The 14643-nt window shown below is 38.1% G+C and overlaps 1 protein-coding gene across 2 annotated transcripts; it reads left to right on the top strand.

Moving 5' to 3' along the window:
* Positions 1-39: 39 nt before the first annotated feature.
* Positions 40-9432, top strand: si:rp71-68n21.9 (kelch-like protein 9). Of its 2 annotated transcripts, none has more exons than XM_052143029.1 (8): positions 40-267; positions 637-685; positions 1286-1553; positions 1733-1865; positions 2365-2561; positions 6080-6923; positions 7011-7124; positions 8266-9432. In XM_052143029.1, the coding sequence occupies exons 2-8, from the start codon at positions 681-683 to the stop codon at positions 8760-8762; spliced, it is 2058 nt and encodes a 685-aa protein (XP_051998989.1). In that variant the 5' UTR covers positions 40-267; positions 637-680; the 3' UTR covers positions 8763-9432. The 2 variants fall into 2 exon arrangements, with proteins under 2 accessions (XP_051998989.1, XP_051998988.1); XM_052143028.1 differs by having other exon boundaries at positions 1280-1553.
* Positions 9433-14643: the final 5211 nt, after the last annotated feature.

The raw sequence follows: 14643 nt of genomic DNA, 5'->3' as shown, positions 1-14643 counted from the left end.
AGTGCAGAGATAGCAGAAGGAAGAGCAAAGACTAACTCAAGCCTATTATAAGTAACATAGCAAAAGGAGGAAGATAGAACATTTTGAAACAACATGCAACTGTGTGAGAGAGAGACAGAGAGAGAGAAGTGACACAGGAAGTCAAAAAGGTTGTGGTAAACAGACTCTACATACCCATTTGTGTCGACTGAATGTGATCACAGTGTGATACTTTGTGCTATAATGAGAAGAGACGTTTGAAACCCCCAGAGAAAGCACCACGTCTTGGTAAGCTCCATTTATTTTATGCGGTCCATCTTTCCTAAGTTTCCCCCATATATAAACATATTTTTGAGTGGTAGTCCCTCAGAGATGATGAGTGATAGTAATTATGCTATTTAGGATTAAGCTATAATAAAATATGCAGTAAATTCAGTATTTATCTTAAAGTAATCTGCCAAATACCTTTTGTGATCTTTAAAAAAAAGGCCCGCATGTTTTACATGCACATGTATTGTATAGGGCCACATTTTGCTGTTTGTTGCAAATACTGTAGTTGGCAACTTCTAACTTCCCCTTTCTTATTTTGGTCAAAAGTATTCACTTTGATCCTAGGTTTCTTGCAGATGAGGTGAATAAATTCTTTTTTTCTCATAGAAATCCATTGTGGAGTGCAATTTTCAAAAAAGTAGATAAAAAACATGGGGTAAGTTTTGACTGTCTTATTAAGAAATTGCATCATAATCTTTTCTGTGCTTATTGTCTCCTTTCAGTTTATTGCATTTACCAGAATAGTAGAGCTTCTGTCATAGCTGTTGTTAAATTTAAGAAGATTTCAAATAATAATCTTACAACTTTCTAATGGTCAACTGATCACTAGGACGCATATTTATACGGTGGAAGGAATGGACAATTGATTTGTTATTTACCAATAATGGTAAACTAGATTTTAAAATGCTTGAACGCTATAAGAGATCACTCATAGACTCCAAAAGATGCATAAATACTTGTCTGAGAAAATTTCAGTATTCATCCTGGTCACTGAAGTCTCAATGTCTCATAGAATTATTTTGTTTTCAACTGTGCGTATATATTTGACTTGTTCATCTGATGAGTGGCATAGCAGCATCAACTAATGACAAATAATGTATAGTGTTACATATTAATTAGTGTGCTCTCTATAATTATCAACTGAATATTTACTGACTATTGTAAAATATAAAATAATAAAAACAAACAGGAAAGGAGGAAGAGAAAAATAGACTGTGTCAAATTCAAAACTACATCAACTTCATTTCAGCAACAGTGGAGAGGAAGGAAAGCTGCATCGCAGACTTTCAAGAATGGGAAGAGGATCGCAGAGGGATCCGCCACGACCCCCTCCTCCAACAGACAAGCCCCCAGCAGCGGCCCCCCCAAGACCAGCTGAGACTGTTTCAAAACCTCCAGAACCTGCACCGAAACCTCCAGAACCTGCACCAAAACCAGTAGTAATCCCCCCAAAACCAAGTCCCCCACCCAGGCCACTAATACAGGTGTTCAACAGCACAGAGCATGGCGCTGCCATACTCATGGTAAGAAAGGTGGAAACTGCCATAGTTTTTTATGAGATGTCCTCAAAGCACTATTTAGGTTACGTAAACCAGAGAAACTGATAACTGTATACTGAAAATGGCAGAGTGATATAAATCCCTCCAAATGTTATATACTGTATCTACAGTATAGATTAATGGCAGGTTTTGCCTTGTCGCAGGGGATGGATCATTTTCGTTGTGATGAGACGCTTTGCGATGTCACTCTGGTGCCTGGTGACAGCAGTGAAACTTTTCCAGTTCACAGGGTCATCATGGCTTCAGCCAGTGATTATTTCAAGGCCATGTTCACAGGTGAGTCTTGCCAAATCCAAGAGAAGCATCTTAAGTTGTCAAAAGTTCCCATTATTTAAATATAATACCTCCATGTGGTGGTCTGATTCTGCCTATAAGGGTATCAGACTGAATCTGTAGAAGGATTATTGGATATAATTCTCATCTACACTGAGAAGGATTCTTAGAAGACCATGGGGGGCATGATTGAAGTAAATTATTGCCCAATATATTTTTGACTTAATATTGAAAGGAGGGGCAGACAGCAAAGTTATTAGAAAGGAAAGTAAAAAAATATTTTAGGTATCTTGCGGTTTGAGCAAATGGGGAAACTCAGTGAGTAACTCTTGAAATGGGTAATGTTTTTTTATTTAGCATTATAACAAGACTTGTAGTGTAGTCTGTGTAGTTGTTCTCCATTCAAGTTCGTAATTAGCTTACGAATGACAAGAGAGAGAAAAATGTGGATCTATCCACATTGATCTAATTTTTGATCCCTCTCCCACTTTTTGAGTGGCAGGTGGCATGAGAGAGCAGGAGCTGAAGGAGATTAAGCTCCATGGTGTGAGCACCACAGGCTTGAAAAACATCATTGAGTTCATTTACACATCTCGTCTAAGCCTGAGTATGAACACCCTCCAGGACACACTAGAGGCGGCGAGCTTCCTCCAGGTGCTTCCCGTTCTCAGCTTCTGCAACCAGCTACTCAGCAGTGAGGTATAAACACCTTAAGATGTGGTGTTCATTCTTCCTTCGCATGAACTTCAATCATTATTTGTCTGTAAATAATGTGAAGTTTTAAATAGCATGCCATCTAGGGCTGGACGATAACTGACAAGTATCCTGATGCTGATTGCGACATTTACAGGCAATGATCCACAAAAAGTTGCCTAATATATTAAATAATAGTCCAATCGTTGTAATGAACTTTCTTTTTTCTTCACTCTCCAGCATTTTGATACTAATCCAATCTTGAAAAGTTAAATGCGTTGCGGATGTAAGATGCCAGTTGTGACTATTTTCACTACCGACATGTTCTCTAAATAGCATGAAATATTTTCCATAGAAGTTAAAACCTATACTTTAGACTCAGACATGGATTGCAACAATGGTTTAGCTACTACATATAAAAATCCAATATCGGATATGTCAATTAGGTGAAACTTACATTATTACCAATAAGACAATGATGAGACCGAAACACCGTCCTTTGTATAAGAACAGTTTTATTCAAAACTAATCAGTCCTGGGATATCAACTTTTTTTCATTAGTCACTCCATAACAAAGTAATGCCTTTCCCAAGTTTTGAAGGAATGTTTTAGTTTCAACAGCATTTGTGGTATAAAAAAATGCCTGTTATATTAAGGTGTTTACAATGGAAGTGAATATGGCCAGTCCATAAACATTAAAATACACATTGCTTCAAAAGTATAGCCACAAGACGTAAATAATATAGCTGTTAACATGATTTAAGGGTGATAAAATAGCTTACTAACCTTATCTGTTATAAGCCATGTTATAAGCAGGGATGCAATGTTGTAAACCTTGTGAGCAATTTTAACACGCATAAGTCATGTAGAACACTAAAATCATGTAACACATATATTTTCTTTGTCACATGCCTATACTTTTGAAACAGTCTGTATTTTAACATTTATGGACTTGTGCCGTCTCTTTCACTAAAAGTGCCCAACTGTAACTGCTATTTTTGCTTTTTTTATCCTGTTGATACGCACCTCCTTTTTAAGCACAAACCATGAATATGACATACCTGAACTTAATTGGTTGTATTTACAGGACCTTTTGGAGTATGGACACAGTTGTTGTATCTTTTGAAAGAAGACACTTTGGGCTTTATTTGCCAAGTTTCAGTATTAATATTTGTTGTTATATTTTAAAGTTAGAGAAGATGAAGTTTATAGTAATGGAAATATTTTGTAATTTTATAATCTAAAAAACAATAATAAAAGTGCCAAGACAACCCAGAAATACAATGTTCTCAAAGCCACAAGTCTAAAGAAATTATGTTTCAAATTTGAAGATGATCCAACAAAAAATTAGGCATACAGAGTAAAATTAAGGCTTTGCCTTTCAAAACGACACAAAATCTGACAGCACTGCTCGGCTATTCTGAATAAAACTACACAGCATTTTTTTAAATAGATTTTGGAGACACGCTCGTTTTGTTTATGAGACTCTAATATATAAGATAATACACAAATTTACAACATGAATGCTGCTCAGATTGCATAGTTTGTTGAAGAACAATGACAAAAAGTAATTATTTAAAGCGAGATCTCATGTAAACAATGCAGAATTAGGGATGTCAATCGATTAAATGTTTTAATCTAATAAATTACATGGTGTTCCGATTAATTAATCGTGATTAATGGCATATGGATGCTGCACACTGGTGGTGGTTGAGGAGATTCCCCCTATACTATGTAAAGCGCTTTGAGTGCCTAGAAAAGCTCTATATAAATGCAAGGAATTATATACAAATATTTGCTGAGAAAGCCCCTCATATAACAATAATTCAATATAAAATGATTATACATATTTATATCAATATATAATTATACATAGTTATCTTCAAATATTTAAAATTATATATATATATATATATATATATATATATATATATATATATATATATATATATATAAAAATATTCCGATAATTAAAATGCATTACATTCTTGTAGCAGAAGAGTTAATCATTGATAAGACAAAAAGTGGCTTTAGAATACAATGTATTGTTTACTACCATATTATTGATCATAAGTCAATCATTGTCACACAGTTCACAGCAATCCATTTCACAAGTGAATTTGTCAATCAGTTTGAGATTTATTATGAGGTCTTGTTTATGACCCGTCAATTTACACTATTTTATTCAATATAAATAATTTACATTATTTTTATTATTTTTTTTTATTAATGCTTACAAAACTTTTACATCTAGAGCCAAGAGGTATATTAAAACAAACAACAACAAAAAGGAATTGTTTACATATTTCAATAGACTTTACAGCTTTCTTGTTACTCAAATTGGAAATTGTTCTTCGGTATTGCTGAACTTCTGAATTAAAAATTAAATCTAATGGTTTATAACCACCATACTTACATTTATGAATGCTAAACTTTGCACAAAAGCAAAACATTAATCAAATAATATTCCTTATGAAGAGACGTGTCATAGCTACAAAAACGAATAGTTTGTGCCTGTACTGGCGTTTGGCTTCACTGATGGTGTTACGGAGGGCATAACTGGCTTGTTTACGCTCCTCCGTGTTAGAAGAATTAAAAGCGGAGGTCCGCGCAGTGAGTGCCGCGCGGACATCGCCGTTAACCCATGGTTACTGGTTGGGGTATATCCGTATAGTTTTGGTCGGAACAACGTCCTACGCACTTCCTGATGAAACACGTTACGCTGTCAGCGTAAACCTAGAGTAATTATTTGGAGTAAACAGGTGGTACTACAAACTTGGGAACGCGATTAAATGCGTAAATATTTTTAATGCGTTATTTTTTGTAAAATTAATCGCATTGAATTAACGCGTTAAATCAACAGCCCTATGGAGAATACATCAATATTTGTCAGATTTATCAATTTATGGAGAAAAAGTGCTTTTGGATGTTTTTCTATGAATGCTTGTCATGGACAATTGACCAAAGTGTGGTGAACTGGATTCATCTGTTCATCGCGTTTTCATAACAAATGTATGAAGTCCCGTTTTGATATTGCATGTTTTCATTTGTACTCCTGGCACAAATAACTACATTCCTGTTTCTGGAGCATTGCTATCGTGAAACAGAGATCGGATATCAATGTTGAACCCTTAGACTTTTGAAAAGATGCATAATTTGTTAACATTCATTACATTTATAGACGGTAAATTATATATTAACGTAAGCAGAGTGACGTCACCACCGCGTGTGGGGAATTGCGTATAAACAGGTTTTTTTATATACAGTAAATAAAGGACGAGCCAATTTTTTTCAATTTTCAATTGATGACCCCAGCTGAGCTTAACCCGGAACATTCTATAAAATATGATAAAGCTGAATATAGGCCATGGAATTAAACAAAAGTTATGAATTTTGATTTTAAATCAATTTATGGCATATTATTAGATTGTTAACGAGGGGGTGGACTTTTTTGTTTCAAAAATATCATGAAAATATTTATTTTACATATTGCCAACCCTAATGCCATCTTTTCTTTATGGCAGATCACCATAGAAAACTGTGTGGAAGTCGAGCGCATTGCCAAAGATCTTCTCCTAGAGGACGTCCAAACACATGTCTACACATTTGTATGTGAGAACTTTTCTGCACTGGTGCAGAGCGGCCGGCTCCTGCAGTTATCTGAGACGAGCATGAAGTATGCCCTTTCCAGCGACTCACTAAGGGGATTCAATGAGATGGAGCTGTACCGCATCGCCCGTGCTTGGCTGTCCCATAAACCCTCAGAGCGTCGTTCTACTGCCTTCTCCCTGATGCGTCATATTCGCTTCCCTTTGATGACCCCAGCTGAGCTCCTCCAGATCTCCCAGGAGGACCAGACAGAAGAAGGAGCAAAAAGAGAACTAGAGAAAGAGGAGCCCTTTATGCGATCGGACACAGCTTGTGTTAACCTCCTTCTGGAGGCCAGCAATTACCAGATGCTACCCTTCCTCCAACCGGCATTGCAGACTGAACGGACCAAGATCCGGTCAGATTCCACTCACCTGGTGGTTCTGGGCGGTGTGATGAGGCAGCAACTGGTGGTGAGCAAAGAGCTCAGGCTGTATCATGAGGAAGGTGGTGGCACCTGGAGGGCCCTCCAACCCATGGAGGTACCACGATACCAGCATGGAGTGGCCCTTTTTGGGGGCTTCCTTTACATTGTTGGAGGTCAGAGCACTTATGACACCAAAGGTAAGACAGCTGTGGACAGTGCATACAGGTATGATCCTCGCTTTGACCGCTGGTTGCAGGTGGCTTCACTGAATGAGAAGAGGACATTCTTCCATCTAAGTGCCCTTAAGGGGAAGCTCTATGCAGTTGGAGGGAGAAATGCCACTGGAGAGATTGGTAAGTATATGTTTGAGCAATTCATGTTTTTGTTTTAACTCTGTCTTGAAAATGGTCCTGTGAAAAATAAGAAACTCTATCCTTTAGATTCTGTTGAGTGCTACAACTTGAACAAGAACGAGTGGACTTTTGTTGCACCAATGAATGAACCTCATTATGGACATGCAGGCACAGTACATGGTGGTCTGATGTATGTGTCAGGTGAGTACTCAATCAACCTGCTCAAAAGATCAGTTTACACCAGCATGACATTCCATGCTGGTTCAGGTTGGTTTGTGCTTGTAAGTGCTGGTTTGGTGCTGATCTAGCATAGCCATGCTATCCAACAACAAAAATACTGGTCATCCAGCACGATCTTTCGGATGATGCTGGTTGACCAGATTAAAATGCTTGTATACCAAAAGATGATCACACAACACAAATACTATGTAGAGCTGCTGTTGTGCACGCTAGTGAGCTCGGGAAGAGATTGATTATATATTAGATCTTTCTCACAGTAAATTGTTAGGCTTTAAAAAGAGTAAGCAATGTATTTTTATTTTGTAATACTTTGTTTATCAGCTATGTGTTCTGTATTCCGAATTATAAGATCTTGTAAAAAAACATGCAACCCTGAAATCATCAGCCCCACTGTACTGTACTTGTAAATACAACAATACCAAAATACAGGTACTGGTATTGCCAAGTACCAAAAATATAGGTACTCATCTTATAGCCTTAGTCCATAACAGTCCTCTGCATGATTTTAATGAATGCACAACAAAATAATTTTACCAGTGCATTCAGTCAAAAAAAAAAAAAAAAAAAGGTCACCTAGCAACATTCACCTAATGGGGAAATTCTCAAAACAAGAATCAAAAGCAAACAAAAGATAGCCAGGAAACAGATATACATCAAGATGAATTGGGTCACTCTTCTGAGGTTAGACCACAGTCTGAAAGGGGCATGTCAAGCCTGTTGTAAAACTGTGAGAATGTTCCTGCTTTACGAGTTGCAAAGATGTCAACAATGACGAATATAAAGCAATGGAAAAATAACAATAAATGAACATGTCTTTTAAAACTATATAGGGTTTTTGAAACAGTATTACAACATTATTTTAGATTGCTAAAAGATGCACAGGTCTGATTCTAATAAATATTGCATGTGGTATGGGTGGGGTGCTCGTATAAGACATGGTCCTAAGTTTGAAACCACATCCTTCCTGATGACTCTTTGTTTCCACAAGAATTAAGAAGCATTGCTCTAAACACTTATTACATTGCAGCTGATCAACAGTATCAATTCATTCCTCAAGTAGAAAGCACAGCTGAAAACAGCCATTTCCCTTTTTTACCATCAGGTGGTATTACAAGAGATGCTTTCCAGAAGGAGCTGCTGTGTTATAACCCTGACACAGATGCATGGAGCAGACGAGCAGACATGATGGATCTCCGTGGCCTCCACTGCATGTGCACTGTGGGCGATCGCCTCTATGTCATGGGTGGCAACCACTTCCGGGGGACTAATGACTATGATGATGTGCTAAGCTGTGAGTTCTACAACCCTGCAACTGACCAGTGGACAGTGGTGGCTCCAATGCCCAGGGGTCAGAGTGATGTAGGTGTGGCCGTGTTTAAGGAGCGCATCTATGTAGTGGGGGGTTACTCTTGGAACAGTAGGTGCATGGTGGATATTGTGCAGTGTTATGACCCTGAGAAGGATGAGTGGGAGAAGGTCTTTAGTGTCCTAGAGCCTCTAGGAGGAATTCGGGCCTGCGCTATGACAGTTTATTGCCCAAAAGGTTCAGTAGATGAGGTTCAGATACAGGAGTGTCCTCTTTCAACATCCAAAAACTAAGACAAATTATCAGATGTTGTGATAATGTTTACAATAAGGGTTCTATTCATTAACATGTGTTCACATGAACTAGCAATTACAACACTTTTACAACACTTATTAATCTTGGTTAATGTAAGGTAATTTCAACATATACAGTAGTAATAAAAATGTTTAATTAAAAGTTGTATGTTAAAATTAGGTTGTGCATTATAACCTAACAAACTTACAATGACAATTATATATTTTTTAATAAATTAACATTAACCAAAATTAAGAAATGCTGTTAAAACATATTGTTCATTGTTAGTTCATGATACCCAATGCATTCAATAATGTTACCAAATAGAACTTTATTGTAAAGTGCAATAGAACTTAAAATGTGAGATAATTAATTTGCCTCTCTTTGCAAGAAACCTGTTAAGATTCAAGTGCAAAATAGTTTAATAGTTTAGTTGCAGTACATGCCAGTTTTGTAACAATGGCAGAAATTTGTGAACAGGGATAAGGGGAAAAAAATTTACTTGTAAAAAAAAGCTATTAGTTATTTGTTTAAGTGCTCATGACTGTGCTAAATATGTAATGCCAAATTTGTGAGCCAGAGTGCTTAATACTGCGTCTCTAAATTATTCTGTTTACCTATTTTTACTTCAATTATTTTATGTGCGTTTCAATAAAAGTATTTTTAAAAGATTGTGTTTGGTATCAACTGTTTTCAGTCAGTTTTCACTGAGTGTGTGTGTGTGTGTGCGTGTGTGTGAGCGTGTATTTATCACTTTGTGGGGACCAAATGTCCCCATAAGGATAGTAAAACCCGAAATTTTTGACCTTGTGGGGACATTTTGTCGGTCCCCATGAGGAAAACAGCTTATAAATCATACTAAATTATGTTTTTTGAAAATGTAAAAATGCAGAAAGTTTTCTGTGAGGTTTAGGTTTAGGGGTAGGGTTAGGTTTAGGGGTAGGGTTAGGTTTAGGGGATAGAATATAAAGTTTGTACTGTATAAAAACCATTATGTCTATGGAAAGTCCCCATAAAACATGGAAACACTACGTGTGTGTGTGTGCGCGCGCGCGTGCATGCGTGTGTGTGTTCATATTGCTTGCATTTGTCTTGACAGAACAAAATCTCTACCTATTACAGTCATGGCAAAAAAAAATAGACGGGCAAAAGTATTTTTTAATAATTAATATTTAGTAATTTGAGGATAAACAGCAAAAATAATAATAGCAAGGACAATAAAATGTATATTGTTATTATTTATTTATTATATATATTTATGGGACAATTTGCCATATTTATTTACACAGTGCCAATTATAACAGATAATATATCACATTTTATTTGGAAACTAAAAAAGTGCTGGAGAATATTGAATCCTTACTGGCAGTACAATGTAAAGGTATAATTAGCCCAAAAATGTACATTCTGTTGTCATTTACATATGACTTTCTATAGAACACAAAAGGAGATTTTTTACGCAGAAGGACAGCCTCAGTTGCCATTCACTTTCAATGTACGGAAATAATATGCAGTGAAAGTTAATTCTGACTGAAACTTACATACTTCCTAATATCTCTTTATGTGTTCAACAGTCTAAACAAAGTCATACGGGATTGAAACAATTATGAAAGAATGACATTTTTTGGATGACCTATTACTTTAAAGTTGAATACATTTTATTCCATATACAGTCGGTTTTGGTGTGTACAGGGCACAATTTGACCCAGGACCTTGGCTAGTTAATTGTTCCTGAAAATGTTTTAGATAAGAAATTAGACAGACCAAGCCAAAGAACAACTTTCTCAAGGTCTGTAGTCACCCAAAGTTAATGTAAAATATATATATATATATATATATATATATATATATATATATATATATATATATATATATATATATATATACAAATGACTAAATGATTGATTAGTTCTCTCAAATCCACACACAGCAGGAAGTTGAAAGCAGAGAGATTAGCCAGAGGAGAATTGGCCCCCACAGTGAGTCTGGTTTCCCCCAAGGTTATGTTTGTCTGTTAACATCTTATGGAGTTTTGTGTTCCTTGCTACGGTTGCCTTAAGGGGGTGTCATGAACTAGGTCTGACAGCCTTGGTTGCTGTTTTGTGTTTGAGCGCATGACTCTGTTGTCTTTTTTGTCTGCCATGCACTCTTGTGACCCTGCCCGCTTGTTTCTTCTTGCCACATGTCCTTGTTTAGTCCTTATCATGTTGACTGTCAGCACCTGTTCCTCATGTTTCTTCCTCTATATATTGTGCCTTCTTCCTCTTGTGTTTTTCGAATTGTTTTTGTGAAGTTGGTAAAGTTTTTTATATTAGTTAAGTCTGTCGGTTTGTCTGTCATTTCCTGTGTATATCCTGTTCCTGTTTTCAGTCAGTCATAGTAGTTATCTGTGTTTTTGTTGGTTTGTTTTCTCTCCCCCTTGAGAGTTTTATGTAATTTTGTTTTTCCTTTGCTTAATAAAGTTTGTGTTCACTCATTCCTGCGATTGGGTCATCATTCCTGCTAGATTTCCTGACATAATCATTCGACCAAATTTGGACCCATCAGGAAAGTTTTTTTTTTGTTTGTTTTCTTGGGTTCAGATTCTTTGGTGCGCCAAAGAGCAGCAAAAGCATGAAAGCTCTTTGGGCTTCATCAGGAGGACAAGTCAGTAAGGCGGTATTCAACAAAAAATGTTATTTTGTCCTCTGGCCTCTGTTATGATCAGTCCTGCCTGTGTCACCTTTTCTGGAAACGCATTAGATCTTGTGTTCCTGAACGAGGGGTGGAAGGAAGTTGCTCTGAGACCATCAGGCTGGCCACTGAGCCAACCCTCTGATGACCGTCAGGTGGCGGCGGCCATTGCCATTGCACCGCTTCCAACTATCCGGAAGAGGAGGTTGGCCCCTGCTCCCAAGTCGCTGCCAGTAGTCATGGCCATGGAGGCTGTTCCCCATTCGCTGCAAGCACTCATGACCACAGTGGTCTCTGTCCAGTCAGTCCAGTTCCCACTAGGTCTGACCCAGTCCTGTCCCCAGCAGCTACCAACCAGTCTTTCCAGCCCTGCTAGGTCCCTGCCAAGTCTGACCAGCCCTCTGTGGTCCTCACTCATTCCAACCCGTTCCTGTCCCCAGCAGTCATCAACCAGTCCAATCCAATCCTGTCCCCAGCGGCCACTAACCAGTCTGTCCAGACCTGTGAGGTCCCTGCCCAGTCTGCCCAGCCCTCTGTGGTCCTCAATCGGCCCGACCCAGTCCTGTCCAGTCCTGTCCCTAGCAGTCGTCGACCAGTACTATCCAGTCCTGTGGCCACCGACCAGTCTGTTCAGTCCTCTGTGACCACCACTGACATCACCAGCTGCCCAGTGGCCTTCCCTAACCCATCTTACTTCTGTCCAGCAGCCACCACCGATCCCATCTGCCTAGTGCCCAAGGATTTTCTGGTGCTGAACTCAGCTGCTCGGACTTTGCCTTGGTCTCTGGCCCTGGCCTCCCTGTCCATCCTCATGGCCTTCTGGTCCACCTACAACCTGCCCCAGACCATCCCACTGGTCTCCCCCTCCCATCCTCCATGGTCTGTCATATGTCCCTCGACCCATCCCATTCCTTTCACCTGGTTTTCCTCCAGCTCCACCCTGGTCTACTGGCCTGCCCAGTCTCATGGACAGAAGTATGGGACGACTTCTGTCTAGGCTGTTCCCCTGTTTTTCCCCTCCCATCCTCCCTGGTTTGTCATCTGCCCCTCGGCCTGGCCTATCTGCTTTGGACACCAGGAGGCGTCTGTTGGGGGGGTCACCATCTCGGTCTGACAGCCCTCTCCTTCCTGTTATCTGTTTTGTGTTTGTGTGCATGGCTCTGTTGTGTTTTTCGTCTGCTATGCACTCTTCTGACCCTGCCCCCTTGTTTCGTCTTGCCACGCCTCCTCGTTTAGTCCTTGTCATGTTGAATGTTTTATGTTCATCTTTGTTTCCTTTGTTTAATAAAGTTTTTGTGTTCACTTATTCCTGTGATTGGGTTCTCATTCCTGCTAGATTTCCTTACAGGTGGTCTAAATATAAATATAATTATTTACTATTATTTATTTTAAGGCACAACTTACAATATTTTTTTATTAAATCACACTATTATGACTCAAAAGACCCCAAGGTTTTTGAATTCTTTGACATATTGTCCTCCTACAACAGTTATGAAACAGAATGTATCGACTCTCACCAGTTTATGTAATAAAAGGTATCAAAACTAGCAAAGTGCACAGAGCTCACCACTCACACGTCCAATCCTCGCATGGCATCATGTGACTCCTTTGAAGGTTTTTATAGCACACGACAGCATCAAAGTTACGTTTTTTCAGTCAGTGTTAACCATTAGGCAGCTACTGACCTTGTTAAACACACTCTTTAATTTCTCATATCAAAAGGTCCACAAGGATTTTTGATATTGCCCAGACTACACCTGGGAAGTGGCACGTAAGCGCACTACTGATTTGTTAGCATCTGTCTTACCTGCAGAAAGACAACAAATTGCTTAATGAATTAACATCATGTGTATAAACACAGTTTTTCCTATATTACTCACTTTGCCGCCATTTTCTGGTTGTTGGTTTATTGTTAACTTTCCTTCTCTGTAGATCCATTGTAGTAGATAAGGCATACAAACAAAGCATGAACTCTATATGTTTGAACTACATGAACTAATTAATAATCGGTGAATAATGCATCCCTTAATAAAATATTTTTCTTGCAAATAACTGTGTATTATGTATGTACTTGTATGATCTGGCTCCGAATTCAGCTGAGGAGTTCGCAGCCAGACCCACAGCAGGCACCGACTTGCCTGTAATGGAACAGGTGCTCCACAGGTACTGATTATTCCGATAATCTCCTGTGATGTATTTTCCGAATCTTAAAATGAAAACAAATATCCATATAAAGACAACATTGCACTACTTATTCTAACACACAGCAAATAATAATATAATTATTGTAACCTTTTTTATATAAAAAATATATAAACATCCTTAAAACAAAATAAATGTAGTTAAGAAAAATTGCATAAGAAACTGTATTAAGGCTTGTTTTCAGTAGTTATATGGAAATTTTAATTTGCAAAGAAAATCCTTTTAGGATCTGTTCCTTTAAGGGTAGATAAACATAAAGCCATAGTGGATTGTGTGCTCTCTTATTGGTTAGTCAAGTGTGTGTGTGTGTGAGTGAGTGTGTGTGTGTATGTGTGTGTGTGTGTGTGTGTGTGTGTGTGTGTGTGTGTGAGCGTGTATTTATCACTTTGTGGGGACCAAATGTCCCCATAAGGATAGTAAAACCCGAAATTTTTTACCTTGTGGGGACATTTTGTCGGTCCCCATGAGGAAAACAGCTTATAAATCATACTAAATTATGTTTTTTGAAAATGTAAAAATGCAGAAAGTTTTCTGTGAGGGTTAGGTTTAGGGGTAGGGTTAAGTTTAGGGGATAGAATATAAAGTTTGTACAGTATAAAAACCATTATGTCTATGGAAAGTCCCCATAAAACATGGAAACACAACTGTGTGTGTGTGTGTGTGTGTGTGTGTGTGTGTGTGTGTGTGTGTGTGTGTGTGTGTGTGTGTGTGTGTGTGTGTGTGTGTGTGTGTGTGTGTGCACGTGTGTGTGCATTGCATATGTGCATTGCATACTGTAAAAAACCAGGAGCAATGTTGAGAAGCTGCTATGAACATCTCCCATGTGCTTAATAACTTCCTTAAAAGTTATCACATTTTTAAAGAATATATATTAAGTTTTTTCCTAGCTCCATTAGAAATGTGTTTTTTTACTTTTCTTGTGTGAAGGAAAAAAACTTTGTTTACACTCAAAACAACAAAAAACTATTTTAAAAAACTGGGATCAAAAATTATATTCTCGAAAAT

This window comes from Xyrauchen texanus, chromosome 14, assembly GCF_025860055.1.
Source record: "Xyrauchen texanus isolate HMW12.3.18 chromosome 14, RBS_HiC_50CHRs, whole genome shotgun sequence".
Lineage (NCBI taxonomy): Eukaryota > Metazoa > Chordata > Actinopteri > Cypriniformes > Catostomidae > Xyrauchen > Xyrauchen texanus.
Note: the sequence above shows the minus strand (reverse complement) of the source record. Positions and strands in the feature narration are given on the sequence as shown.

Excerpts from the sequence above, each read along its gene's own strand:
- si:rp71-68n21.9 (XM_052143028.1), top strand. Across the intron at positions 2,562-6,079 it reads ACCAGCTACTCAGCAGTGAG|ATCACCATAGAAAACTGTGT; the intron begins GTATAAACACCT and ends TCTTTATGGCAG. Across the intron at positions 7,125-8,265 it reads TGGTCTGATGTATGTGTCAG|GTGGTATTACAAGAGATGCT; the intron begins GTGAGTACTCAA and ends TTTTACCATCAG.